This window comes from Hippoglossus hippoglossus, chromosome 13, assembly GCF_009819705.1.
Source record: "Hippoglossus hippoglossus isolate fHipHip1 chromosome 13, fHipHip1.pri, whole genome shotgun sequence".
NCBI classification, from domain to species: domain Eukaryota; kingdom Metazoa; phylum Chordata; class Actinopteri; order Pleuronectiformes; family Pleuronectidae; genus Hippoglossus; species Hippoglossus hippoglossus.
Window position 1 is genome coordinate 10472580 of NC_047163.1, and position 26405 is coordinate 10498984.

Consider the following 26405-nt stretch of genomic DNA (forward strand, 5'->3'; position numbering starts at 1 on the left):
TTAATATGGCGTTTGACGAAAAGTCACAGTAATCTTATGCCTACATTATCAATGTCTTGAGACCCTTTTGACATAGGTTTGACATGGCTGCGGTCAGTAGATGAGGAGGAATACTTCCAAGTGTAAGACATGCAAAAAACAAGACATTTCCTGTTGCCACCAGGGGGCGCTGTGTTTTTAAGTCATGATTTCTGTGTAGATGTCATCAGGCCGGGACTTTTGTCTTACATGTCTAGTTTGGACATGGCGTGTAATCAAACTTTGACGCCACGCCACGGTCACACCGTGTGACGAAAAATCGATCTTTGAGGTAGTTTTCATCTCCATCTTGTTGTGATGACACGCATCTCCATATGAAGTTGATCTGATGAAAGCCCTGGGACAAGTACATCAAAGTAAAAATGTGGAAAATGGCCAATATGGCCACTAAAGTCAAAATGGCGGGCTTCCTGTTGCTTTTTTCCAATTGCACCTCTGACCTTTTTTGTTTGTCTGGTCATGATACACCTGGGCTACGATTTTTGTGAAGATCGGTGAAAGCTAACTGAGGGGCTTTTCCTTAGATGGCGCTGTTGAGCCATTTTTCCACGCCCATTTCAAATTACTCCAGAATACAATTACTTTTTGGGGTTTTGAATTCCCTGCAAACTTTGGTAACAATTTGAGCATGTCTAGGCCCCGAAAAAGCCCCAAAAGGGAAATACAAATCCTTCGAAATACAATAGGGCCTCCCACCGGAGGTGCTCGGGCCCTAATAAGGTTAGGGTTAGGGTTAGGGTTAGGGTTAGCCATTTACTTGTGATGGTTAGGGTAAGGGGCTAGGGAAAGCATTATGCCAATGAGTGTCCTCACTAAGATAGAAGTACAAAGATGTGTGTGTGTGTGTGTGTGTGTGTGTGTGTGTGTGTGTGTGTGTGTGTGTGTGTGTGTGTGTGTGTGTGTGTGTGTGTGTGTGTGTGTGTGTGTGTGTGTGTGGATGGAGGCCAAAAACACGGCCGGTGCCAGTGTTACATGAATGGACAGGGGAGAGGCGCCTGGGTCTGCTGTGACCAGCTGGGCACTGTAAGCTGACCGCCACTGTTGTGTGTGGTCTGAATGGAGCCGAAAGACGACAGGGTCGAGGTCGGGCATGGAGAAACCCAAAGGGACCAACCCCCCAACCCTCTCAGGACTCAGCTGCATATCTTACACTCCATCTATTTGTCTGGAGGGGCAAGTCAAGGACACTTCACCTGAGCCGCTGGGAAGGAGGGACGAGAAGAGTGCCTAAACGGAGGTGAAGAGACAAAGTAAAGTGTACGTGGGCAGATTCAAATTTAAAAACACAGTCTTCTCTTATTTAGCAGCTATGCCACCATCCCCCATCTCTGTTTCCCAAATTCATTTCCTCCTCCTCCCTCACACCTGGTCATGGATCTCTCTGAGGACGTGAAGTCTTTGACAACTCAGGCATGTCCACTGCTCAAACATGCACTTGCACTTGCACGTTGAGGGTTTCCTGCAGACAACTAGCAGAAAATCTCCTTTTCCGCTAAAACTCAATGCTATCCTGTTACGCTGCAAGAATGAGTCATTGTGCAGCTACACAGTGTGAATCACAGTTAGCGTATGTTAGCTGCCGGAGATATCTGGGCCTCATGTGCATGATAGTCAGTCACTGTGAGGAGGTGAGTATCGCAACGGCACTGATTCAAGGGAGATAAGCTGGTTCCCAACAAACAGCTCAGGTTTAGTAACGCTGAGTGAGGAGATTATCAGTGCTCTTTAGACTAAACCTTTCTTCTGGATGTTCACCAAGTACCCGTAGATTGTAAATACTAAGGCCCCCTGTGCTGTGTGCCAGTTTGAGGATCTCATACTAAGTCATTTTAAATGAACTGTTGCAGATATTTTCATCGAGGGCAACTTGCAAAACTCTGCGTGGGACGTTACAATAAAAGCTCTAAAATTAAAATGGTTTGCACCTTCCCGCCTTCAGAAAGCTGCACAAACCAAAACTTAAAAAAGGCCATTGTGGTGCACTGGCCTCTGTCACAGAACCCTCTTTACTTGGCTTTGTCCCACCGTAAGAGCCTGGGTAGAAGGTTGGATGTTGGAGGAATGCCTCACATATCGGATGACCCATTGCCCCGCGGCCTTTGCTCCTCGCCTAGCTCGCAGCGATGGAGTGCTCTCGGCGGCCGCTGTATCCCGTGTCACAAAAGCACCTTTCTACACAACAGGGCTACAGAGGATGGGCCACAGCACAGTGGTTCTCCTCGGGTCAGCACCAGCTCGCCGTCGTTGGATTTCAGACCTCCCCCTTTTTCTTCCAGAAAAACACCCTCATTGGTGGGGATGTTATTTCGCCCAAGCCTGGCAGAGATATCAGAGAGACCTGGAGCTCCTGGTGCTGCCTCCAAGACGCCGCTAGAGAGGATAAATGATCATACTACTTATGCATAATTGGGTGAGTCTTCTCAAGTCTGCTGCATTTTTGTTTTCAGAAAGTTGGATATTAGCACAACAAATAACCCACTAAAGTTTTGGTTTTTATCTAATTGTTGGTTTACCGAACTTGAATCATGTGATATTGAGTCGAAAAACCTGCAGACTTGGTCATTGGATCACTGGGAGAATCTATATTTAAGTGCAAACTAACATAAGTATTTAACAGTGGACATGGAAATGTAAGATTGAACTAACGAGAACTAAATCCCTTCGTATTTTGTGATTTGATTAGCAACTGTGAACTGATCAGTATTTTTTGTAACATCTTTTTTTTCATTGAAACGTGGATGGAAAAATGAAAGTGGTGCAGAACATCAGAGAAAAAGTGTGTTGTATAAACTCCTCTGTTCTCAGATCCCAGTCGACCATGAGGACTCTCTCGTGTCAGTGGACCCTTGTGGCTGTCGTTGTGGTTGCACTCACTGTGGCGTCCTGCGCTGAGGCGAAGACCACTCAGAAGCCAAAGTATCAGTACACCAAGAAGCCTGTCCCTCAGATCACATTGCATGGCCCTGTGACCACCAGCATACCCAAGACACTCAAGATAGTGGCCAGTGCAAATCCTGTGGTGCCCCTCCCCCTGCCAACCAAGGAGAGGACCACCTATCCAAGTCATGTCTTTCCTCAGTACCACTCTGAGAGCCCTGAGCCCTCTGGTGTTGGCCCTGAGAACTACACTCTGGATTACAATGAGTGTTACTTCAACTTCTGCGAGTGCTGTCCTCCAGAGCGAGGCCCCAGGGGGCCAAAGGGAGACAGAGGCCTGGCAGGTATAACACTCACAGGTAAATGCAAGATAGAACTTTTATTTTTGCTTCCAAAATTTTAAACTTCTCTTATGATTCCTCATGTAGGACCACCTGGTGAACGAGGCCCTGCAGGAGCAGCTGGTTTACAAGGACCACCAGGTGTGAATGGTCCTGCGGGATTTAAAGGAAGCAGGGGTAAATATAATATGGTTAAATAAAAATTATTTGCAACAGTGGCAAGAACTGAAGGGAAATTTGTAAGACTTCTGACCACATACAACATTGATGCTGGGTGTGGTTGGAAACAGACTCGAAACCTACATCCACAGAAGGAAGTGAAACATTGTTTTTCAGCCTAGAGTTTTTATAACTGGAAGAAGAAGAAAAAAAGTAAAGAAAAAACAAAATCATCATTGCAACTTTTCCAGTTTGTTTGAGTCTTGTGAATTTACAAACATATAGTGTCATTGGGCCATTAAATATTTAGTTCTTCTTCACCTGTAGCTTCAGATTATAAGATTATCATATTGTGTCTATGTTGGATATTGTTAATTAAACATTAGCTTTGTATGTCAATTTCTTAGGGGATAAAGGTGACAGAGGAAACAGTGGGACTGCTGGCCCATCAGGTATCCCAGGAAAACCAGCACAGAAAGGTACACATGTGTTCAAGCGATAGTTTTATTATTGTATAATGTTACCAGAGCTCTGACAGGTTCCCTTATCTTGCAGGTGAAATTGGCTCAAAAGGTGAGAAAGGGGAAATAGGGCTGCAAGGTGTCAAAGGTAATAGTGGAGGAAAAGGGGAACCTGGCCAGAATGGGAGTGCTGGTGATAAGGGAGAACCGGGAAAAGAGGGACCAGCTGGACCTCCAGGAGTGGCTGTCGAGCTAGGTCCTAAGGGAGATAAGGGAGATAAGGGGGAGTGTGGCACTTTTGGAGAGAGAGGACAGAAAGGAGATCGAGGTGATCCTGGTCAATCCGGCATCCCAGGAGTGATGGGCATTCCAGGAATTAATGGCAAACACGGATCATCAGGTCCTGTAGGTGTCCGAGGGGATCAGGGACCTCCTGGACCTCCAGGAGAACCAGGGATGAGAGGGCCTCAAGCACCACAAGGCATACGAGGCATGCCTGGGCCAAAGGGGGACAGAGGTTACCCTGGGATGAGAGGTGACCGAGGCATCCGTGGATTGAAAGGAGGTAAAGGATCGGGAGTTCCCCAGAAACGCTCAGCCTTCAGTGTTGGCATCTCTCCAAAAAAGTCCTTCCCACCCTCTGGCTTCCCGATCCGCTTTGACAAAATCTTCTACAATGAAGAGAATCACTTTAATGTCTCTTCCAGCACCTTCCTATGTGTCATCCCTGGGGCTTATGTCTTCTCCTTCCAAATCACTGTACGCAATCAGCCACTGCGAGCCACGCTCGTAGTGAACGGGACCCGGCGGGTAAGGACAAGGGACTCTCTGTACGGCCAGGACATTGACCAGGCTTCCACTCTGGTGGTGCTGCGGCTGGCGTTGGGCGATCAGGTGTGGATGGAGACATTCAGAGACTGGAATGGGGTGTATGCCAGCAGTGAGGACGACAGCATCTTCTCTGGGTTTCTGCTTTACCCAGACAAGCCCTGATACTTAGTGGTGCTGACAATCTCTTCTATTAGACTGTTCCAACATGATCATATATGAAAAAGGACCAAATGCTGGTGGTGCTACACTTTCATACTCACTACGTATGAACTGCTCAGAAGCTGTACTGTACACTACAGGACTGGTATTATCGAGATCATTGCATTTATTGCATTATCAGTGTATTAGTATCCTCTTGTTTGACCCATATGGATAAATATGAGAAAACAATGTGTTTGATTAAAATGACCCTCATCAGGTGAATGAACATGCATCAGCAGGTCTAGACCCAGGAAATTATGAATGCATTTAAAATGCACTTAAATAGGACTAGAGACAGAGAGTGAAGATAAAATGATCCCAATCCTAACCCCAATACTTCTTCCAAATGTAACCTACTTTATTCATTTTATTTAATTTTGTAATATTTGATTGGGTTTCATTACTGTTCAAGTTCATTTAAACACAATTTTTAAAACAAATTAATCAGTAGTTTATAATAAATAATAGGATTAGGTTGAGGTTTTTTTTTCAATGTACAAGAAACACTAATGAAAATACTGGCTTTTCTTTGGATTATGAGGGGTGGACCACGGTGCAATGTAGCAGGAGATGTGGCCTTTCCCCTTCACCCTCCACACACTGTAATATAATTACACATGCAAAAAAACTGCGTGTTTACTTGGAGGCTAAAATACTTTTAATGAATATACCAGCAGTAAATTAGACAGTTAGCAGGGTTGTTTTTTTAAACCTTGCAGAGTTGCTGAATAATACATGTAGCCTTTACTCCTTTAAACCCATAATTATGTATTCATAATTATGTTATTCATTCACAGTCTACCGTTACTTATGTACTCTACTAATGCCATGGCCCCATGTTACTCTCATTTCTCTCTGCCTCAGTCTTTGTCTTTAAGTTTTACTATGGATTTCTCACACTCTTTCCTTTCTAATCCAGGTATCTAACTGCATATTGAGACATAGAAATATATTATGTATGTGCTGAGTATAAGGAAAATATCACCATGAGCTGCATTACTATTTCAAATCCAGCGAAAAGGACTTAACTCTTGCATTTGAGAACTATATATAATATCCACTGTCATGTTATTATACCAATACATGTAATATGTAAGCAGTATTGTTGTACAATGAGGCTGTATAAAGAGAGTGTTTCAGTGCAAATAAAATCCAGTAACACATATACACCATTTATGGAATGATTTATTTGCTCCAAGCCTGAGTATGAACATGAGGATTTTCGTATTTGGCAAAGCACTGCAATGTCCCAGGAGTTACCTGAGTCTCACCTTATTACTCTGATTTAGGATCATTCACTTATGCAACAGTTTAGAATGTCTGATAACTTATGAATGTGTAACAGTGGCTGGAGACATGTCGTCAGACTCCTCTGACATGTCCCCAGATGCTTCAGCCATGTCAATGTGTGATGACGTGACAGGCTGGATCCTGCTTGGTTGAACAGTTTGATCGACAGACTGGGCTGGAGAGGGCCGGATCCAGCCTGTCACGTCTTCAGCCATGTCAATGTGTGATGACGTGACAGGCTGGATCCTGCTAGGTGGAACAGTTTGGTTGACAGACTGGGCTGGAGAGGGCAGAGAGCCTGGAGTGGATTGGTAAAGAGACGCCTGGGTTGCTGCTGGCAGAGAGCCTGGAGCTGGAGTGGATTGGTAAAGAGACGCCTGGGTTGCTGCTGGCAGAGAGCCTGGAGCTGGAGTGGATTGGTAAAGAGACGCCTGGGTTGCTGCTGGCTCATCTGTCAGAGGCAGGGGGTCTGGGGATGAGACCGGGGGAGCAAAAGGCCTTGGATTTCTGGGTTGAAGAAACGGAGGTGTCGACTCTCGCCCTATTGGGTCAAAGACAAGTAGACCTCTGAAGTTTCCCAAATCAGAACGAGGATTAGGTATCGAACACAAGGAGACACAGCATGTTGCGTTTATGTCTAAGTACCTGCCACTTGTCCAAAGCTTTTGGGTTCACTCCACCTGGAGATGTCCAACTGAGGCACCTTGGCCCTGCAGCTGTAGCGGCCTGGACTCTGTCTGACCAGATCACTGTTCTCAGAGGTCGCTGTTCCCAGTCGCTGGTTATTCTTGTAGAAATAGTAATTTATTGGAGGGGCAGGAGCGTGGGCGTTGTATTGGAGGTGGCAGATGAGTTTGATCAGCTGCTGATCATGTTCAACAATCTCCAAAATTGGCTGCGTCAGAACCTCTGCGACAGAGCCACATGAGAGAAAATAAACAACTGACACATTCAAATACATTAAAATATTGAGAATTATATTCCTTGAATCAGGCTGAAAATAAATGGAGCGACGCTTGAGAGCTGATATCAAAACCAACATTCATGTATTTCATCAAAGAACAGTCATATAATTTAGTTTACAGCCAAATATAAGGGAGGTGTTGATCTTCTCATCTTGGCAAGAAAGTGAATAAGAACATTTCCCAAAGTGACTTTTCACTTGTGATCTGCAACAACAAGCAAACTAAGGATATGCAACTCAACCTGTATGTAAACTCACCTAAGACCTGCACTGAAGCATCAACTGAAAGGACAGAGCGTGTCCGTCTGTCTGTGTCCCAGGAGGCCCGACAAGAATACATCCCTTGGTCTTCCAGGGTCAGGTGGTTCAGGTGAAAATGTGGGTCGAGGCCCCTTTGTTTCATGACTTCAACCTTGTCCCTGTACAGAATCACCTCATGAATTGGGGGATTGCCTCGGACGCGGCACGTGAACGTTAAGGTTTGTCCAACGAGGCCTGAATGGGGTGGGACTTGCAGGATGGCCCACCCTCCTGAAGGAAGATCGCACAAGAGAAAGTTACCACACTATGTTGAATAGTGTTGCAACAGCAAAACAAGCACGATGATCTCATTTAAAAAAAAAAACAAATGCAGAGGATGCAAGATTTTAAATAAAATGGATAAATAAGATCTTACCATCCACATTGATCTCCACAGGCAGACTCTTGAGGGTGTCTATGTTTCCCACCAACGTGTCCCTCACTCCCTGGCAATAATATTTCCCACTATCGTTAACCCTCGCCTTCCACAGAACCAGGTGCTCCCCAGACTGTATGAGCTTCTCAGATCCTTTAAACCACTGGAGATCCCATCTGGACCTGTGGGTGTCAGGAACGCTGCACCTCAGCCGGACCTCCTCCCCAGAGAAGATCCTCGCTTCCCCCAACACCCTCTCCACGACAGCTCTGAATGAGGTCTCAAGGGGAGCTGTACGGAGATGAAAACACACAGAATATTCTGTATAATCTGTTTTGATTATTAATGTTTTTACTTAACCGAATTACTTTAAATCATATTTATGTCATGAGTCCAGCAGAAGCAGCTGATACACTGATTCTAGTATGATATGCTTACAAATGGGAGCATGTTTTTATGAGGCATGAATTATAAGAATACTTGGTACATACCCACAGGCGCCAGAGTCAAAATCACTGAAATAGAAAATAATCAACGATCAAATTAGCAGAGAACAATATTATCCGACTGAATGTTGAGTTTGTGAAAGTGAAGAAAACTCACAGAGGAAGGAAATGACCGCGTCCATTCTGAGTGCACTGTAAGAAACCAAGACCTGTGGGGGGGCCTACATATATTTATAATGTGGAGGGAAGTGAAAAACTTTTTTTTGCCTTCTTTTCACACAGGATATCCCCTTTTCATTTCACTGTAAATGGTGAGCACATTTCTTAACAAGGAACAGCAAAATAAAAACAGAGCAGCATTATTTAAGGATCTCCATCTTATCTACCTCAAACATTCATGATACAATAGTTTTAATGTGACAATCTGTGACACCTATTGGATGTTATGTATCGGTGCATCCAATGCCACCAAGTACCACCACAGACTGTCCAGGAGCTCACTGATGCCCTGATCCAGGTTTTGGACGTGGTCGGGACTGCATGTGCGGAGTCCATAAACACTACGGAGTCACATTATGAGTTGCTGTGATTTCAATATTTGTACTTTACTTTCTGTGTAGTTTTGAATCCGGCCGTCAGTGGGTTGATGATTTGGGTTTCCATTGACCGTTGTCACGTCATTTTGTTCTCGACAAATCATACAATGTACATCAGTAAAGATTTTCAACCTGAATACTTTGTTCGTCAAGATCTGATGTGTGATTTAATTCTTCCCTTCATTTTTCTGAGCAGTGTATTTGAATTTCCCCTCTAAGATTTATCAGTCTCATTGGATTTAGGCTTTTATTCTGGACTATACAGCAAATCTGAAATTTCTGAATATATCACAAACCAAATGAGTCTTTTGCCTTTTTACTAAAAGTAAAAATATAAACACACACTGGAGATAAAGGATAATTCCAGAAATGCTGTATTTTCATGCGGTTCTTCACTTGCGAAATCATGACAGTCTTGTGAAACAGGAACTGCACATGAGCACCCGTGCATTTTCAATTTTTATTAATCATCACACACCCATAGATTCAAATAATACTAATACTGCCCCAATAAGTTATGTTTAAATAAAAGACAGTATTAAGTTACTTCCTCCCATGTTACAATTACAAACCTATAAGGTTACAAAGATGTTTCTGACTCATAAATGGCTTCTGCTTACAGTGCGATATTCAAGTTGTTGTTTGCATTAAACACTTTAGTTTTTCTAATTAAAATTGGAAAGTAACTCCACACTGAACATTCTGTTGTAGAAGAACTAAAAAGATTCAGATGTAGCAATAAAAGAAAAACTTAAGTCAAAAAAAAAGAAAAATATGTGCCTTTCATATTTTTCAAACATCTTCTCAGGACTGTCACACAGCTGAAAAACACGTGGAAACAGCGTATAACACTGTTTTCACCAATTATCCTTACAAATGAATATAGCAATTACTTCCTTCATTCAATGTCTTTCTTAAGAGCTTTAAAATTAAAGAGACTGAAAGTGCTTTAAAATAAACTGAACTGGTTGATGTTATATTGATATTTCTGCACTATTAAACAGATCTGGGGTGATTTGTACGTTTTGGGCTTGGGGGGGGGGGGGAAACAGCATCTTCTCCTTGTTAACCAGACACTTAACTATAATAAACTAAACCCAATTTCCCCAGGGATCTATACAAAGTATTTCTGATTGGGATATCTCATCTAAAAGCTGATTACTTGAAGTATCGTTAATGGGAGATGCTTGAGAAGATTAATGAACAGATGGAGCTTTATACTATTCAACCATTAGGATTCATGTAACATGTTTTCAAACTATTTTCTTTAACAATAGCACTACTGTAAATATTACAGGATTCGTGTCTCCTATTGCATCCAGAAGAGTTGATACCTGCCAGTCTATAGAAAAATAAAATCACTGTACATCCAGCTTACGTCTGGAGTGAGAGGTCTGGCATGAAAACAAGACAATATCCGCACGCACACACACACACACACGCACGCACGCACGCACGCACGCACGCACGCAGGCGCACACACACACAGCAGAAGGAATTTCAGATTTGTCATTAACGGAAAATGTCCATGCTTTTTCTCGCCAGATTTCCCAATAGTTCAGGGAAACAGTGAATCAGAAAGCATGAGTGTGAGCTGAAGGGGTTATTTTAGTGAGGGGGAGTTATGCTATGAATCATACCGATTTCTCCATTTCCTTTACCAAAAACACAATTTCACTGTTATAATAGTCGGTGTAGAGTGTAGAGGCAATGAAGGATCAGTTTTACACAAGGAAATATCACAACATAAATGAAATACAAACCCTTATTTGGGAAGTTGTGTATAATCACAGAGACCAGTTTCAAACTCACATCCAACCATTTATCCCATTTACACAAATGTAGGGGGGGGCATTAGCTCCGTGCAGATCTCCTATGAAAGAGGAAAATGGATGGATGGAATGGAGGTGGCTGGAGTGGAAAAGGGAGATGTGCACACAAACATTGAATAGTGAGGAGTGGGGTGGGTTGGGGGGTGGGGGTGGAGTAAAGCCTCTTGATTTTTTTTTTTAGAGCAGAGATCTACACGTCAACCACCTGCGGCTGCAGTGGCGGAGGCAGGAGCTCATTCTCAATGTTATCAGAGTCAATTGCTGACTGTGCTGCAGAGCCGCTCGCTGTGGGTGCAGAGAGGTTTTCCGTCTCTGGTGGGAAGTTCTCCAGAGCGCACTGCACCTTCTGCTCCACGTCATCTGTCCAGTCGATTAGGTCGCTCTTCAGTTGGCGAGCCTTCTCCATGACGCGATCCTGCCTTTCCCCGAGCCCCGTTAGCAGGTCTAGTCGTTTATGGACCTGACTGAGAGCTGCGCTGCCTGATGAGGGTGAGGAGGAGGAAGCTCCGTTGGTATTTGGCCAGTGGGGGGACACCTGGCCCGACATGTAGAGGTCAAACTGCTCAGAGCTCAGGTTCAGAGACTGACCATCCAGCTTCTCAATGAAGGCCACCGCACAGCACTGGGGGGAGGGGATGAGATGGGTCATTGAAAATAAATCAGTCTGTGACTTCACTTTGTTTAGAGTGGTAAACTTTACATTTAAAACTCACAAAAATAGGAAAATCGTTGACTAATCAGAAGACAGAGCTTCACAACAACACAAATAAGCTGCAACATGTTCAAGACTTTTAAAAATCCAATTTGATGTAAAACATTAGGTACCATGAATCAAAGTGCCAACACTGAACTGTAAAGTTTGTGTCCAGCCAGAGAACGTTGCTATGAGTGGCTCATTTCGTTCTACCCTAATTTCCTGTAATCTCTCTTTTACGTCTCTTTAATAAAGAAAACAATGTCAAATAAAGCCCAACAGAATTCAAGTGTCTTTAAGACAACTAAAAGCATTGCTGTCTAATATAACAGTCCCATAATAAATAAGCGATTTTTCGTGTTAACATTTTTCGGAGGGCGTTGATTCAACTTAGTGATGATTCCAGAAGATGTTCAAATTCCCTGCTTATATAACACTAAACAATACAGCACCGGATCTTCTTTGAACATGTAGGAATATGGCGACTCGGACACACACACCAAAAAAACCACAAACACAAGCAAGCATCCCCTCACCAGATTAGTGAAGTAGTAACCATCCTCTCCGGTCATGAGCTTCCTGGGGTTGCAGAAGCGGTTGATGTACTGGATGTTGGACTGCAGTCGTGGAGGGTTTGCTTTTAGCACGATGTAGATGAGCGTCGGGAGGAAGTCGTCCGCGGACGCAGCCTCATTCGTGCTGGCTTTGATGGCGTTGAAGATGTGCTTGCTGCAGCTGGTCATGCACCGCAGTTTGTCGTTGGGCACGCGCTTCGAGTCAATTTCGATCAAATCTACAAAAGGAAAATTGTCAAGATATTGATGTCTGCACATGGGCTTCTCGAAAAAACAAACCCAACAACACTTACCTGTGATGGCTTTGACTACATTGTCAGAAACCTCAGGGATCTCCTCATCCACCGGAGAGCACAGCATCTCAATGGTGACCCAGTGCAAGTCTCTGAGACCAAAAACAAAGATAATATTCAAATAAAGGAACTCTCAGCTACAGTCATGTTATTTTCAACCTTTTGCTCTGAAGCAGTACAGAAAAAGTAATATCAAAGATAATTTAAGTGTTAACACAACTTTTATTCGCTGACCTGATTCTCTTCTGAATGGCCAGATCCTTTTTCTCATCATCTGTGGTTTCAGGACAGAACACTTCCTTGTAGAGACGAGTCATCACGTACTTCTCTACTTCATCCATAACACTCTGTACCTGGTCTGACGAACCTATGAGCAGAAGAAAATAACATAATTATACAGGTCAAAGACATTATATGTTGGTGACATTCGCTGTTTCATGCTGAATATTCTTGAGTGTTTAGCAAAAAGAATCAGCTATAGGCCGTTTTACCTTTGAACTGAGTCTGGAGGCGATCTGAGAGGTTCTGGTAGAAGTCTTGCACACACTCTGACAGCTCATCAGCACCCATGTTCTGTAAAAAGGAAAAAGAATGGAAATAAAGACTTCAACCTTAAAAACATGTTGACAGAACATGGGCAGACTATTAAAATTGGACAAATAGTTGATATTTAACGAGCAGAACTCGATCATTATATATTAAAAAACATATACAGTGTTTAGTGATAAATCAGGTGGTAATGAAACAGTTTAACAGATAAACACTGGTGGAAAGTGAGGTGAAACGAAAACTATGTCATCAGTGCTTTCTGACTCTTAACCTCAAACTTCTGCTGTAGGTAATTTGTTCACATCGTATCTGGACTTACACAATTATTCATCAATAGGAACTAAATGGTTCCGACAAACACAGCAAAATAATTAGTAATCCAGTGAACCTCACCCGCTTATAGACCATGCTCTCAGTGAAGGCCCGGCACTGTTTGAAGATCTCCCTGCCAGACTTCATGGGCTTGAGAAAATCAATGAGCTCTCGCATTGAGAGGTCACTGTCCACAGAGGAGCGTCGGCTTGAGGAGGTGCTCGGGCTTGGGCTGGACTGTGAGTCGAAAGGAGCAGCATCTAGGGGAAGATGTTTGATAAATTCAATGCGACAAACATTTGCCGTTTTTCATCGGGCTATGTGTTCCTGTCTAATAGTCTCTCAATAACAGCTGCATGTGTGCTAATATACATACCCTTTTTTGGTGGTGTTTTGGTGGAAGGAATAAAAAACTTTGTGACTGTGTTAACTTTGCTGGACTTTTCCTTCGTTTTTCTTTCTTCAAACTTGCTGAAGGGTGTGATGGTAGGCTGTGACTCTGCCCTTGGTTGTTTGCTCGCATATGCCTTCTCTTCCTCTCTCTGAAGCCTGGGAGGGAAAATACAACACAGATGTGACACTTAAGCAAACCAACAAAACGAGGAGGAGAGAAAACAAAAGACACCATATTTGGCATTTTGGAGCAATTGTACAAGTGACACCAGAGAGACAGACTGACTTCTCAGCAAGTGCCCAGTCTTCTTGAATCTGCTTTTGCTTTTCTCGCTGGTTTTCCTCTCGCCAGCACGTTGAGCACAGGCCCTGCCAAGCGTTGTTGCCGTAAAAACCACATCCATTCTTGCAAAGCAGGTCTGATTGGTCCAGGTGGATCCTGCGCCGCTGGCTCGTCATCTTTGCAGTAAATCAGGAGGATTGCTAGAGGGGTCAGAAGACAAGATACCTATCAAAACCAAAGCAGTGAGTAAGTCCTGTAATGACGTACTTGTACTTCACTTTTAAGAACTAAGAAATATAATGTGTTGAGGATAATGCAATCGTTTTCATTTTGACAAAAAAAAATGTCACTAGTTGCAAGAGAGGATGTTGAAAAATATATGCAACTATTTTCATTTGCTTTGTCACTTTACTTTTACAAGTACGTGTTATGACTGAGAAAGAATGTCAAAGGAGAAGGATATGTTTATTGCTTATCTAGATGAAGTATAGCTCATTTATTAATCGGTCATTTAATCATTTTTAATCTATTTTTTATTACATTTAATCACTTAATCATTTATCATGTTTTATTTTGAATATTTTTCCAATTTCATTTATAATTTAATCATAATCGCTTTTATTGTAATTTATTAATTTGTATTATTGTTTACTCTGTTGAGGATACTGCAATTGTTTTTACTTTTATAATTAGGTTGGTCTCAGAACCTGACCTATTTATCATATGACGGGCGGTTACGTCTTTTCTCATGTGAATTAGAATTTATCATATGATAGGCGGTCATGTCTTTATTCATATGAATAGAAAACAAATCTAGAAAGACCAAAAACAAAAACTCAAGGAGGAAAATCTCCAAAGTAGCCCCGCCAAGAAATTATCTGACCAAAAAGGATGAAAAACATTAATTTGTTTGAATCAACTTCTTATATTGAGCTTTCTTATATCATTATATAAGTATCCAAATATGATTGTGAACTGAAACTGAACTGAAAGTGTTTTCTTTTATTCTTATTCTTGTGTTAAGATAATATTAGAGTGCATGATCATGTGCTTTGTCTAAAAATCCTGGAATTGATGAAAGTTTCCATCCTTAAGTGAAGACACCAATGGTATTAAGCTTGTGACAAGTATGTGTTATGATGACAGAGAAAGAATGTCACAGAAGAAGGATGCTTTCTTGCTTATCGAAATTAAGTATTAGCTAATTTATTAATTAACCATTTAAACATGTTTTAAATCTATTTTTTATTACATTAGATCATTTAAGTTTGATTTTGATGTACTTCAATCTCATTTATCATTTTATGATTGTTTTGATTGTTAAATTGCTCATTGTTATTATCATATACTCGTTTTAATGTTGTAAGAAGGGTGTCAAAAAGTCTCACTAAAAAGTCCCTCCCAGAGATACTTAAGGTCCCAGCTGCAGCTGCATGAGAAAGGGAGGGGGCCTGTTGTGAGTAAGGGCATCCAGAGTTCAAAAAGAAGGCTGTACATAGGTCATACCTCTGTCTAGAAGCCTGTTCCAACCAGTTCCTTAACTGGAGTTACCCTAAATTTCCTCTGAGGGTGCAACTCTAAGCGGAAGAGTTGTGGTTTTCACACAAGGCTGTTCCGGTTTCAGCGCAGCACGGTATAAATATGGCTGCCTCAGATGACTCCGGCAGCCTGCCACAGACTCCAACGGATGCATAATTTGATATTCATTACCTCAGCTCTCGAGCTAGAGAAGCCAAACTCCGGCACTAGAGACGAGGACTTAGAAGAATAATATGCTCCTGCGATACGCTCATGGGTTGTTGCTAACTAAGGCAATTAGCCATAATAGATGGCTTCCCGCTTTAAATGGCATCAAACCACGGCACAGCAGTGAACGTGAGGGAACGTAGAAAATTAACACGCTGTTGCTGACATGCTCATGGGTTGTTGCTAGCTAAAAGCATATTAGCCATAATAGATGGTTACCCGCTTTAACAGCATCAAACCAGAGCGTAGCAAGTAAGCGTGCTGGATAGAATCAGGAGACGCATGACACCCTTTGACTTTTGATGTAAACTGCTTTTATTTTCCGTGCTCAGTAGTTTTTCATTTTATTTCTTTTCGTACATAGGAAAACCCCTGTAATCCGTTTCATAAGGTTGAATAAAACAGTGTCGTTTGATAGCATCATCTGTTTTTGAGTTTTCTGTGGCAACACCCCGAGCACCAACACATAGTTTTTCTTCAAAAAAAGAGGACACCGCTACGCCCCCGAAGGTAAGCTCCAGCGCATCCACACCACGGCAACATTACTGATGACCTTGGTGCACATACACACACACACACACACACACACACCTCATCTCATCTCAGGGTAGAGAAGTGCTGAAGGGACCTCCTCTGGTTTCAGCACAGCACAGTATACAAACAGCTGTTTCAGCAGACTCCGGCAGTCTGCCACAGACTTGAACGGATGCGTGATTCGATTTTCATTACCTCAGCTCTGGAGCTAGAGAAGCCAAACTCCGCCACTAGAGATGAGGACTTCGAAAAATAACACGCTCTTGCTGACATGCTCGTGGGTTGCTGCCAACCAAAAAGCAATTGGCCGTGGATGCTGACCACTCAACAGCTTTACTGATGAACCTTTGACTCAGCGATTTCACCTTCCGATAAACCATTGGCACAATAGGTTAGTAAGTCCAATGAACCTTTGGAAAAGGAAGCCCTCAGTTCGGAGACATTGGTAAATAGGCTACTTATACCATAGGAGACTAGATTAGTACTCGCTTTTAAGGAATCAAACCGAAGCATAGCAAGTGAGCATAAGGGATAATATCAGGTAAAACCCAGGATGAATGACATCCTTCAATTTATGATATAGGCCGCTTTTATTTTTCGTGTTCGGTCATTATTTTAGTTTCGTATAGGATAGCTCCTGTAATCCATTATATGAAGTTTTTCGTGAATAAAAAACGTCGTTTGACAGCATTATCTGTTGAGTTGTCTGTGGCAACGCACCAAGCACCAACATATAGTTTTCTTCACGAAGAGGACACCGCTATGTCCCCAACGGAAAGCTCCAGCGCATCCATGCCACAGCAACATTACTGACGACCTTAGGGCACACACACACACCTCATCTCAGGGTAGAGAAGTGCTGTAGGGACCTCTCCCCGGCTCGAACCAGGTGGTAAGGGTTTTTAGGCAAGGGTTTTCTGTACAGTCTTCTTCTAGTCGGAGACTCCCAGGAACAGGCTGTGAGTCATTCGGACGCCCGCACCGGAGACAGCCCTGTGCAGCGGCGTCACAGGGGGCCTCCTTAGGGGGTCTGAGTCGACTCAGAGAGGCCAGTGGAGAGTATCACATAAGAGGGCCATCTCCGCCCCTCTCCCCTTCCTGCCTCCGTACGCCTCGGTGCTCATACGTCGCCTCAGGTCGAGGACGAGGCCAGTGAGCAAGGACGGGCACAAAGGGGTCCATGGTAGCAACCGGACAGGACAGAGAAATTAACCGACTGAGAGGTAGGTTCTCTCCACTCGTCCTCGAGGGCTACGGGCTCGCTAGCATAGTCCAGGAGGTCCGTAAGTGCTACAGGCGGCAGATTAATGAACGTGCTGTCGTCGGCGGGAAAGTCTCAGCTCTGAGGGCAGCTCGTCTTGTTAGCAGTGGCGGAGTCAGAACATTTTCAGTGGGGTGGCCAGGAGGAAACTGTAATAATTTTGGGGTGGTAGCATAAAAATCACTATTACGTGAACATAAAAATGTGTTTGAGTAGAAAGGCAAAGCTTATAATATACAAATGTACAAATGTAGTGCAATATACAGACTATCATCCGATTAACAGATGTTCTAGTGTTCAATTTTTATATTCATACTTGTTTTTAAACTTTGTGAGTAGAGTGCTTGATTGTTGCTGACGGTTTTATTCATATTGTATGTAGGGCCTGTCACTGAGGAGTTGCACTAAAGTATCCCAAACTACGGACTATTACTACTCTTCTAGGAGCAGGTGTTCAGCTCAGTTTATGGTGATCAGCAGCAGTATGGTTACAGGTAAGCTATAATATCAAAACAGAGATTGCATTTCGACGCTTTTAGTAACGTTAATCCTCCCACCCATGACTATCTATCTAGAGGTTCAAAACTTCGCTAAAAGCGTCGAAATGCAATCTCTGTTTTGATATTATAGCTTACCTGTAACCACTGGTTAGACTTGCCAGGCAAAAAGTCAACGCACGCTTGCTGAAACACATCCACTCACAGCCAGACCGACTCACAGGATGTGCGCGCGGCTTAAGTGTCCGGCAGTGTGCCTGTGCCAGTGCAGGAAGGTTCCGCACGGGGGAAACCAGTAACGGCTGTGACGTGTTGCCTGGGGTGGCCAAGATTCAGCGTGAGGTGGCCATGGCCACCCCTGGCCACCCCCAGCTCCGCCACTGCTTGTTAGACGCCTTAATGCAAAATGTTAAAAACATCAAAATATCTGGATCCAGCCCCGCACCAAAATGTACTGGTTTCTTCTTTGACCTACATCACATCTTTCCAAGTTTAGTTGTAATCCGTCCAGTAGTCTTTGGGGCAGATGTGTTAACATTATAAACTATGATGTTATTATTATAGAACAGAAGACTATCGAGTTGCTGCCGTGTCTGTATTCACACCACAAACCACAGCAGTGAGTACAAACAGCAACGCAGAGACAGGAACTGTCACCTTCATACGTCCAGAAGAAGCCAAGTACTTATCCCACAATAAACACATCTGCCCCGGAAATTACAGCCCAGCACCGGCTCTGGCTGGAGCTCATTCCTGGGGATAAAACATTAAATCCAGTCACAGCAACAGGAATGACTCCCTACCTCTACTCTGCGGGTTAGCATTGGCTAGCTGGTAGCAAGTAGCTGCCTCTGAAGTTCTCCACTGACAGAGAGTACTAACGTTCATTTTTGAGACAAAACATACATTAAAAACAGCGCCACCTCTTCGGTAGCACGACCCCTTTGTCGGTTATGGGAAAATAAACAGTTGAACTGTTGTGGCTGCGACTCTAAACGCAAAGTCAACAAGCTCCTCTTCAGCTAGCTGACTCTGTTTACCTCAAGCTAGTGACAGCGCTAAGCTAGCTCACTGGCTGGATTAACTCCGGTTTAATGGAGATGCTATGGGCTGAGGATTTAGTGTCGACTTACACTTCTACATTCGCAGCGGTAACGAGCAGCGTTGTCGTCCCTCCGGCTCCTGGCTCCTGTCGGTGGATGTTTACATTAGCACAGCAGCTAGCTTCGTCCTCCAGCCATTTTGTCACCGTTTCTTTTTCTCTGGTTGTTGTGTGTGTGTGTGTGTGTGTGTGTGTTAGAAATGAGTGTTGAGTGGTTTGGCGCCACCCAGTGTTGCCTCCTGGGCTGTGTCTCATGTTGGCGCAGTGAGGAAGGAAGTGGCGAAGAGTCCGATCAGTCTCAATATTCTCACACACACACACACACACACACACACACACACACACACACACACACACACACACACACACACACACACACACACACACACACACAGTTATCAATGTGTATACATGTTTAAAAAAAAGATTCACAAATAAATTAAAGTTTCACAAATATATTTCTGCATTTGTGTGTGGATCGCAGTACATTTTTGTGGACTCACCCACTTCACCCACCCCTCCATCGGCATCTTGGTGAGGAGTTTGGGCGAACTATCCCTTTAAGGGTCTAAAGGAGGTCATGTTTACAGGTGTTTCCTCCTGTAAACACCCCCCCCCCCCCACACACACACACACACACACACACACACCATACCCCCCCATACGAAGACACGTATTGTGTGGAATTGACCCGAGACTCTTTCGTCTGAGACTGCAGCAAGAAGAACTTTGTGACTCGACATCTGTGCAATGGCCGGTAAGAGTATGATCTGAATGCAACTTTGCGTGCCACCGTGGCACAAAGCAAAATGTACTGTTTGTACAATATGGAGGCGATCAGATAGGAAACGCAGAGGTGGTTAAAGAGTGTGTGTGTTTGTAATAAGGGCGAAGAGGAGAATGAGTTTCAGAAACATGATTTCATCTTTCACAGCTTGAATGTGTCCTAAAAGTTTCGTTCAGGCTTCCCTGCAGTTTCCTATAGGAACAACGCGTCTCTGTCTATGTTTGCGGTAAAAGAGAAAGTGAAAGTATGCAGCCTCTATTATGTAAATGTCGACAAGCCTCTTCAATGAGATTAAACCCGACTGTAATATATTTCTTAATCTACATTATATTCAAAGCTGGTGAAGAGTCTGAGTTTAAAGTGTTTGTTCGGGTTTGGTTTGAAACCATAAAGGAAGGTCAAAGTACACAAGTCATCTCATAAAGTTGGTCTCAACTGAGGAATCTGGTGACGTTGGACTGAAAACAACAGACTTCTTAGCTGTTTAAGTGAAATAAGAAAACAATGGGCGGTGCAATTAAAAGTCCCCTCCAGAGGAGTCCACCCTCCATCCCTCCCTACTTTCATATAAGTTTATTATTTCTGTCTTATACTTTATACTCAAACCTTATATACATCTTATACTTATACCTCATGTATATCTTATAGTTATACCTCATAAAAGTTAAATATTTCTGTCTTAAACCTACTTATACCTCATAAGTTTATTATTTCTGTTTGATACCTTATATATATATATATATATATATCTTATACTTATAGCTCATGTATATCGTAGTTATACCTCATATAAGTTTATTATTTCTATCTTATACCTACTTATACCTATATATTATATTTATACCTCGTATATGTATGCTGTGTATAAGATTGTTGTCCTTAATACAGTGAGTACAAAGCATCACTAAATACACAGATTGATTCTACATCATTTTCTGATTGAACTTATGAACATTTGAGTCTCTTTTCGTCACTGTAGGATTAGGAATTAAATACTGAAGTGTCCAGGATGAAGTGTGAAAAAGCTGTTAGATGTTATGAAAATGTAATGTCCTAAAACTCAACTGTAAAAGATATGTTTTGAAAATAATTCTGATCTGCTTCTATTCAATGTTCTCCCTGCATGTTAGTGTGTTTTCTGCTGGTTCTCCCGCTTCCTCCCATATTCCAAAGACATCTAAATTCCAAGTAGAAAGTCCAAAGAAGCCCAAACACTTAAATTGCCCATAGGTTGTTTGTCTTTGCCCTGTGAGTTGGTCAGGATCTATGTGTATAAGTTTTGCAATTTACTTTACTTGTACCATGATTTATATTCTGTTCTCTAGACAAGCTCGCCAAGGTGAGAAGGAAGTTCGTGGAACAGGTGTCCATAGCAACTCTTGATCGGCTCCTAGACAACATTCTGGAGGATCACATTGTGAATGACTTGGAAAAAGACTCCATACTGGAGGGGAACAGCAGCAGAGAGAAAAAGGCGCGCTGCCTCATCGACACGGTGAGGAAAAAAGGCGATAGAGCCAGCATGATGATGATCGCTCACCTTCAAAACTGTGATCTCACACTTTACTCTGAGCTGGGCCTCAGCTTAGTACCGCCTGCTCCACCTGGTGAGAACTTTATTCTACTTTTTCCAAACCAATATTGTATTTTCAGACTCAAATACTTAATTTTATTACGTAATCTTGTATTTCTGTTGTTTGCAGCTGCAGAGCCTCGGAGCATTAAGGAGGAGGGCCGGTCGACCACACTCATCCCCACTACTGAGGATTTCTGGAGGGAGAAACAGAACCAGAAAGATGTCAGTCTCTCATTAAAGTCATATAAATGTGGCTTAATTGATAGAATTACCCTATTGCTATTTTATTATCTAGTGGAAACAATGGGAAATGTTATTGAGTTAGTTTGCATCTCAGTTTACCTCAAAATTGTTTTCTAAAATGTATCTTGTGAAAGTTTTCATTGTAGACATGGTACATTTTTGTTTAATTTACATATAAGACTACAATATCCTTTAAACTCTTCTTTTCAGATTTACCCTGTGACCAAAGATAACTATAGGAATCGTGTGGCGCTGCTTATCACCAATATAAAGTTCACGCTTGAGAGATTTGACAGACGTGGAGCTGAGAAAGACGAGGAGAACGCGGAGAAACTTCTCACAGATCTGGGATACGAGGTGGTGAAACACACAAACCTCACTGCAAAGGTGCGTCATGGTGAAAAGGGGAATACATATCTTTTTCCTGGTTGACGATGAGTAAATGAAACCAAACTCTTTCTAATTTCTTCTCACAGGCCATCGATGATGCTGTAATCAAGTTCTCTAAACATCCAAAACTCAGAGAGACAGACAGCGTGATGGTGGTTATCATGTCTCACGGGAAACTGGGAACTATCCTAGGTGTCGACTGGAAACCCAAACCTAGACCACTGGAAACCTCAAAATCTGATGACGAGGAACCGGATGAGTTCCCCATCGACAACATTTATAAACACTTGGGTCCAGAGGAATGTCCGGCTCTGCTGAACCAAACTAAAATCCTCATCATCCAGGCCTGCAGAGGAGGTAATTCTCATCCAGTCTTTACAGATACACCAATCTTTCTCTAGTAAGAGCTACGCCCTAACCATAAGTGATTTAAAGGTTTGAATGGAAATTGATATGTTGGAAGTTGAGGAGAAATGAATGCACGTTGAGTGAAGGGGTTGAGGTGAAGCTGCGTCTCATAGGCTTGTCTGAGAGGAGGGAGACTCTTGTTCTCAGGCATCATTCCACCAGAGCTTATTACAGGACACCCAGCCAGAACCTAGAATGAAACATGCAAGAGGTATGAACAGTTGAATGTAGGGATGAGCAAAGGAGCATGAAGTACTGAGGGTAGGGATGAAGGGAGGAGGTAAGGATGAAGGGATTCAAGGGATGCATGTAGGGATGAGGGGATGAAGGAATCAGGGTAGGGATGAGGGAAGGAGGATGAAGGCATGAGGGTAGGGATTAGGGGAGGAAGTAAGGATGAAGGGATGAAGGGATGCATGTAGGGATGAGGGTGGGGACGAAGGGAGGAGGTACGGATGAAGGGATGCATTAAGGATGAGGGGAGGAGAATGAAGGCATGAGAGTAGGGATGAAGGGAGGGGGTAAGGATGAGGGATAAAGGGATGCATGTAGGGATGAGGAAAGGAGGATGAAGGCATGAGGGTAGGGATGAAGGGAGGAGGTAAGGATGAAGGGATGAAGGGATGCATGTAGGGATGAGGGTGGGGACGAAGGGAGGAGGTAAGGATGAAGGGATAAAGGGATGCATGTAGGGATGAGGAAAGGAGGATGAAGGCATGAGGGTAGGGATGAAGGGAGGAGGTAAGGATGAAGGGATTCAAGGGATGCATGTAGGGATGAGGGGATGAAGGAATCAGGGTAGGGATGAGGGGAGGAGGATAAAGGCATGAGAGTAGGGATGAAGGGAGGAGGTAAGGATGAGGGATAAAGGGATGCATGTAGGGATGAGGAAAGGAGGATGAAGGCATGAGAGTAGGGATGAAGGGAGGAGGTAAGGATGAGGGATGAAGGGATGCGTGTAGGGATGAGGGGATGAAAGTAACTAAACTTAATTTAATACAAATTCATGAAGGTCTTGTTTTCTGTATCAATCTGTATTAAAAGTGGGACACATGTTTCAGATGAGAAAGGCTTTGTGCTGTTGAGCGACTGTCCGGCTGTGCCTGATGACGACGGACTGCTAGGGTTTTCTCCTGAACACGACATTGAGGATGATTGTCTGCGAACGGAACACAAAGAAAAAGACTTCATCTCTCTTCTCTCCTGCACGCCTGGTCCGTTTAAATCTAAAATAATCTCATTCTAAATCTCACGACAGAGGGAAGATGAAAGACGATAAATGTATCTTCTGTTTTTTCGTGTTTTGCGCTGCAGACACCGTCTCATATAGACTACGGCATCGTGGGTCTTTTTTAATCCAGTTTATTGTCGACGTATTCAACACCGCTGCACGCGAGGATGACATTGAGGAACTTTTCAGAAAAGTAAGTGTAGACTTTTCTTAATCCGTTCTGAGTGTAAAATATTCTTGTATAATGTGTTTAAATGGAAAATAACATCAGTAATAAAGCAGTAATGATGATGGTCTTGTTTTTATAAAATCTTATACCCTGTCTGTTTCCACAGGTCATGCAACGCTTTGAAGAGTTCCGCACCTTAAACATAAGGCAGATGCCGACCAAGGACAGATGCACACTTACAAAACGCTTCTACTTTTATCCAGGTCTCAATGTTGTTTGAGACACTTCCTGTTATAAACGTGTTATGATATCTTCAGGAGTTGTACACGTGTTCATAATGTGTGCTATTGGCACATAGGGGATCTATTTACTTCACCGGCCCACGTCTTCGTCAGTTTTGTATAATTCAATTTTTACTCTTGAAGAATTATTTTTATAACAAAGTTCTTGCAGTTAAAGTGAATAAAGTAACCATAGCTTCACTTTTTCTGACAAACCTGATGAAGTGACATTCGGGCCAGAGAATCTTTTTATCCCAGGGTTAAGGGTCGCATATGGTCTATGTGCAGATCTTAGCTGACACTGGTTGAGAGGTGGGGGACACCCTGGCCTGGACAGGTTAATATCGCAGGGCTGTGTGTGTATAAAAGCAGTTAAGGAAAAGTATAGTGAACTTTCATACTTTTGTACTTTTACTTTACTTTTGTACTGTACTGTTACATTTATGAGTAACCAAGAAAAGTTAAAATAAATATGAGAATTGAAAAAGACAAATTGCGTCTCATTGCACATTTGACTATATGCACATTCCCTTTAAACATTGTTAAAATTGTCTACCTCAGTTTTGATGGATGTGTGTGATGAGTGAATATGAATTAGCATTTTTCTTACCTTAGATTTTTCATCTTTGTTTTCCTTTATTCTATTTTTATATTGTTATATTTAGACACGTATCGACGACATCAGGTAGAGACATGGGGAAAAAATAATTTCATTGCATTGATAACTTGAAGAAAATCGTCTCTGTAAGTGGATGCCTCCAAATCAAAAACACAAACACACTGAATGTGATTTTTCAGACGAACTTTACTTGAAATTTAAAAAAAACAAAAACAACTTGGATCAAACAAACATAACCATGTCGTCACAATACAACACAAAGGCAACAGGTCGATTAGGCAACATGGTAACATGGTTGCATTGTGCACGTCTGATGAGTCGCCAGAAAACTGAGATGAGTCTTTCACGGGGCTACTTTGAATTCATACTGACTGAAGTTCATTCATACAAATAAACAGAAGTAGTTTGACAGGAGGATGTGCTCTGTTTTAATCTCAGGGTTTATATATATATATAAAAAAAAGACATAATACAACAAGCGTACGACCTCCAACCAGACGAGACTCCTTTTTAACAGCTTCTTTGAACATACTGGCAGTGTTAGAGAGCTTTTATATATATATATCAGTTTACACTTTATACAAAACAAACAGGAGACTATTAACAAGCACTCATGTTCTCATCCCATGACTCGCACTCTGCACGTTTAGCTACAAACAAACACGCTCATCACCGCTCACTTGATGCATGCATACACGCAGTCACTCACACCGCAGCCACAGTCAGAGAGGCTGCACGACTGGTAAGGCCCGGACGAAGGGGACGTTTGAAAAAGTTTGGCAGTGTGATGATGACTCTACGAGCAAAACCAAAAAATCTCACATCAGTACGACTGTCTTCTTCCCCTTTTCACAACAGAATACAAAAAAACGCCGCTTTACAGTGAACTAAACCATGCAGGGCTTTCGAAGGGTGGTAGAGGACATCCGAGACAAAGTAAAGAAAAGATAACGGAAATTAACACGGGAAAAGAAACAGATCTATAGATAACGTGGCTTTGAAAACACTGCCGATAAGTGGCCTGATACTTTGCCTGTACAGCACGAAGTAGACATTACAACTGAATATTTGGAAGTTGGAATGTATTAGTATAGCGATATGTAGCGTTTAGCAACTTGTTCCATTCAAGAATTCACTTTTGGAAACATCATATCTTTGACAACACAAAACACTCAGATAAACAGTTTGCAGCACCACACATTTACAAAATAGCAAATCATGCGAAAACACCTCTGGCCCTGTACACTGTTTCAAATGTGTTTATCGTACCGCAGGCACCGCACCTTGTGCTAAATGTGTTGTAGATTGCATTCAGGAAAACAGGAAACGGAAATTGTAGATCTGCTCTGTTTTTGCTCCGTGTGTGTGTGTGTGCGTGTGCGTGTGTTTCAGTGTAACCGGGGCAGAGGGTTAGGCCAACGTTCCCCCGATGATGGAAGCAATGACAATCCCCAGAACCACACAGCATATAATAATCATGATTTTCTTCTGATCAGTGTTAACAACAGATAATCCGTGGCAGCATTTGGGGAGCAGAGGAAAACATGTTAGAAATATGACTTAACATATTTATAGTATTCATAATATTCCGAACAATATGCAGATTAGAAAAAAGCAGAAGGAGTAAAGAAATGTATCTCGTGATGTTTGCCTATGGAGTGTGTGTTGGATGCATTGTCTACCTTTAAAACCATACATTTATAGTTCCTGCATTTTGTTCAGAGTACATTAAACAACATATATTACATA

General features: G+C 42.6%; 5 protein-coding genes across 10 annotated transcripts in view; 2 read left to right on the top strand and 3 right to left on the bottom strand.

Moving 5' to 3' along the window:
- The first annotated feature begins 2857 nt into the window (after positions 1–2857).
- Positions 2858–5008, top strand: otol1b (otolin 1b). Its single transcript, XM_034604364.1, has 4 exons — positions 2858–3260; positions 3345–3434; positions 3824–3895; positions 3972–5008. Exons 1-4 carry the CDS (start codon positions 2858–2860, stop codon positions 4868–4870), a joined length of 1464 nt encoding a protein of 487 aa, XP_034460255.1. The 3' UTR covers positions 4871–5008.
- A 1068-nt stretch (positions 5009–6076) lies between these two features.
- LOC117772845 (high affinity immunoglobulin gamma Fc receptor I-like) lies at positions 6077–8531 on the bottom strand. Of its 4 annotated transcripts, none has more exons than XM_034604369.1 (8): positions 8443–8531; positions 8331–8354; positions 7840–8130; positions 7422–7694; positions 6845–7108; positions 6600–6740; positions 6455–6497; positions 6077–6349 (listed from the first exon to the last, which is right to left on the bottom strand). In XM_034604369.1, the coding sequence occupies exons 1-8, from the start codon at positions 8465–8467 to the stop codon at positions 6238–6240; spliced, it is 1173 nt and encodes a 390-aa protein (XP_034460260.1). In that variant the 5' UTR covers positions 8468–8531; the 3' UTR covers positions 6077–6237. The 4 variants fall into 4 exon arrangements, with proteins under 4 accessions (XP_034460260.1, XP_034460261.1, XP_034460259.1 ...); XM_034604370.1 differs by lacking the exon at positions 6455–6497 and having other exon boundaries at positions 6077–6247; positions 6281–6385; positions 6593–6740; XM_034604368.1 differs by lacking the exon at positions 6455–6497 and having other exon boundaries at positions 6077–6385; positions 6593–6740.
- A 1292-nt stretch (positions 8532–9823) lies between these two features.
- On the bottom strand, positions 9824–19147 carry rabgef1l (RAB guanine nucleotide exchange factor (GEF) 1, like). The gene is made up of 9 exons (XM_034604361.1): positions 18984–19147; positions 13816–14012; positions 13513–13685; positions 13218–13396; positions 12767–12848; positions 12510–12642; positions 12276–12367; positions 11944–12200; positions 9824–11335 (listed from the first exon to the last, which is right to left on the bottom strand). The coding sequence occupies exons 2-9, from the start codon at positions 13986–13988 to the stop codon at positions 10904–10906; spliced, it is 1521 nt and encodes a 506-aa protein (XP_034460252.1). The 5' UTR covers positions 13989–14012; positions 18984–19147; the 3' UTR covers positions 9824–10903.
- A 467-nt stretch (positions 19148–19614) lies between these two features.
- Positions 19615–24662, top strand: caspa (caspase a). Its single transcript, XM_034604366.1, has 8 exons — positions 19615–19709; positions 21065–21346; positions 21443–21537; positions 21769–21945; positions 22035–22305; positions 23418–23570; positions 23671–23780; positions 23923–24662. The coding sequence occupies exons 1-8, from the start codon at positions 19703–19705 to the stop codon at positions 24034–24036; spliced, it is 1209 nt and encodes a 402-aa protein (XP_034460257.1). The 5' UTR covers positions 19615–19702; the 3' UTR covers positions 24037–24662.
- The window catches only part of stx1a (syntaxin 1A (brain)), a 57504-nt gene continuing 53414 nt past the window's right edge, over positions 22316–26405 (bottom strand). For 2 of the 3 annotated variants that reach the window (XM_034604379.1, XM_034604375.1), the window contains one exon: positions 24823–26144. In XM_034604379.1, the coding sequence (XP_034460270.1) occupies positions 26067–26144 (78 nt within the window). In that variant the 3' untranslated portion in view covers positions 24823–26066. Of the gene's footprint in view, positions 22547–24822; positions 26145–26405 lie in introns of those variants that run through there. The other variant, XM_034604373.1, reaches the window with a different exon arrangement.

Coding starts and splice junctions, on each gene's coding strand:
- otol1b (XM_034604364.1), top strand. CDS start 2,858: ATGAGGACTCTCTCGTGTCAGTGGACCCTTGTGGCTGTCGTTGTGGTT. Junction 3,435..3,823: donor GGGATTTAAAGGAAGCAGGG/GTAAATATAATA, acceptor TCAATTTCTTAG/GGGATAAAGGTGACAGAGGA. Junction 3,896..3,971: donor AGGAAAACCAGCACAGAAAG/GTACACATGTGT, acceptor CTTATCTTGCAG/GTGAAATTGGCTCAAAAGGT.
- LOC117772845 (XM_034604369.1), bottom strand. CDS start 8,467: ATGGACGCGGTCATTTCCTTCCTCT. Junction 7,695..7,839: donor TGTGGAGATCAATGTGGATG/GTAAGATCTTAT, acceptor ATCTTCCTTCAG/GAGGGTGGGCCATCCTGCAA. Junction 6,350..6,454: donor TCTGTCAACCAAACTGTTCC/ACCTAGCAGGAT, acceptor TCAAACTGTTCA/ACCAAGCAGGATCCAGCCTG.
- rabgef1l (XM_034604361.1), bottom strand. CDS start 13,988: ATGACGAGCCAGCGGCGCAGGATCCACCTGGACCAATCAGACCTGCTT. Junction 13,686..13,815: donor GACTGGGCACTTGCTGAGAA/GTCAGTCTGTCT, acceptor TTTCCCTCCCAG/GCTTCAGAGAGAGGAAGAGA. Junction 12,368..12,509: donor GCCATTCAGAAGAGAATCAG/GTCAGCGAATAA, acceptor TTTTGGTCTCAG/AGACTTGCACTGGGTCACCA.
- caspa (XM_034604366.1), top strand. Junction 21,347..21,442: donor AGTACCGCCTGCTCCACCTG/GTGAGAACTTTA, acceptor TGTTGTTTGCAG/CTGCAGAGCCTCGGAGCATT. Junction 23,781..23,922: donor TTGAGGAACTTTTCAGAAAA/GTAAGTGTAGAC, acceptor CTGTTTCCACAG/GTCATGCAACGCTTTGAAGA.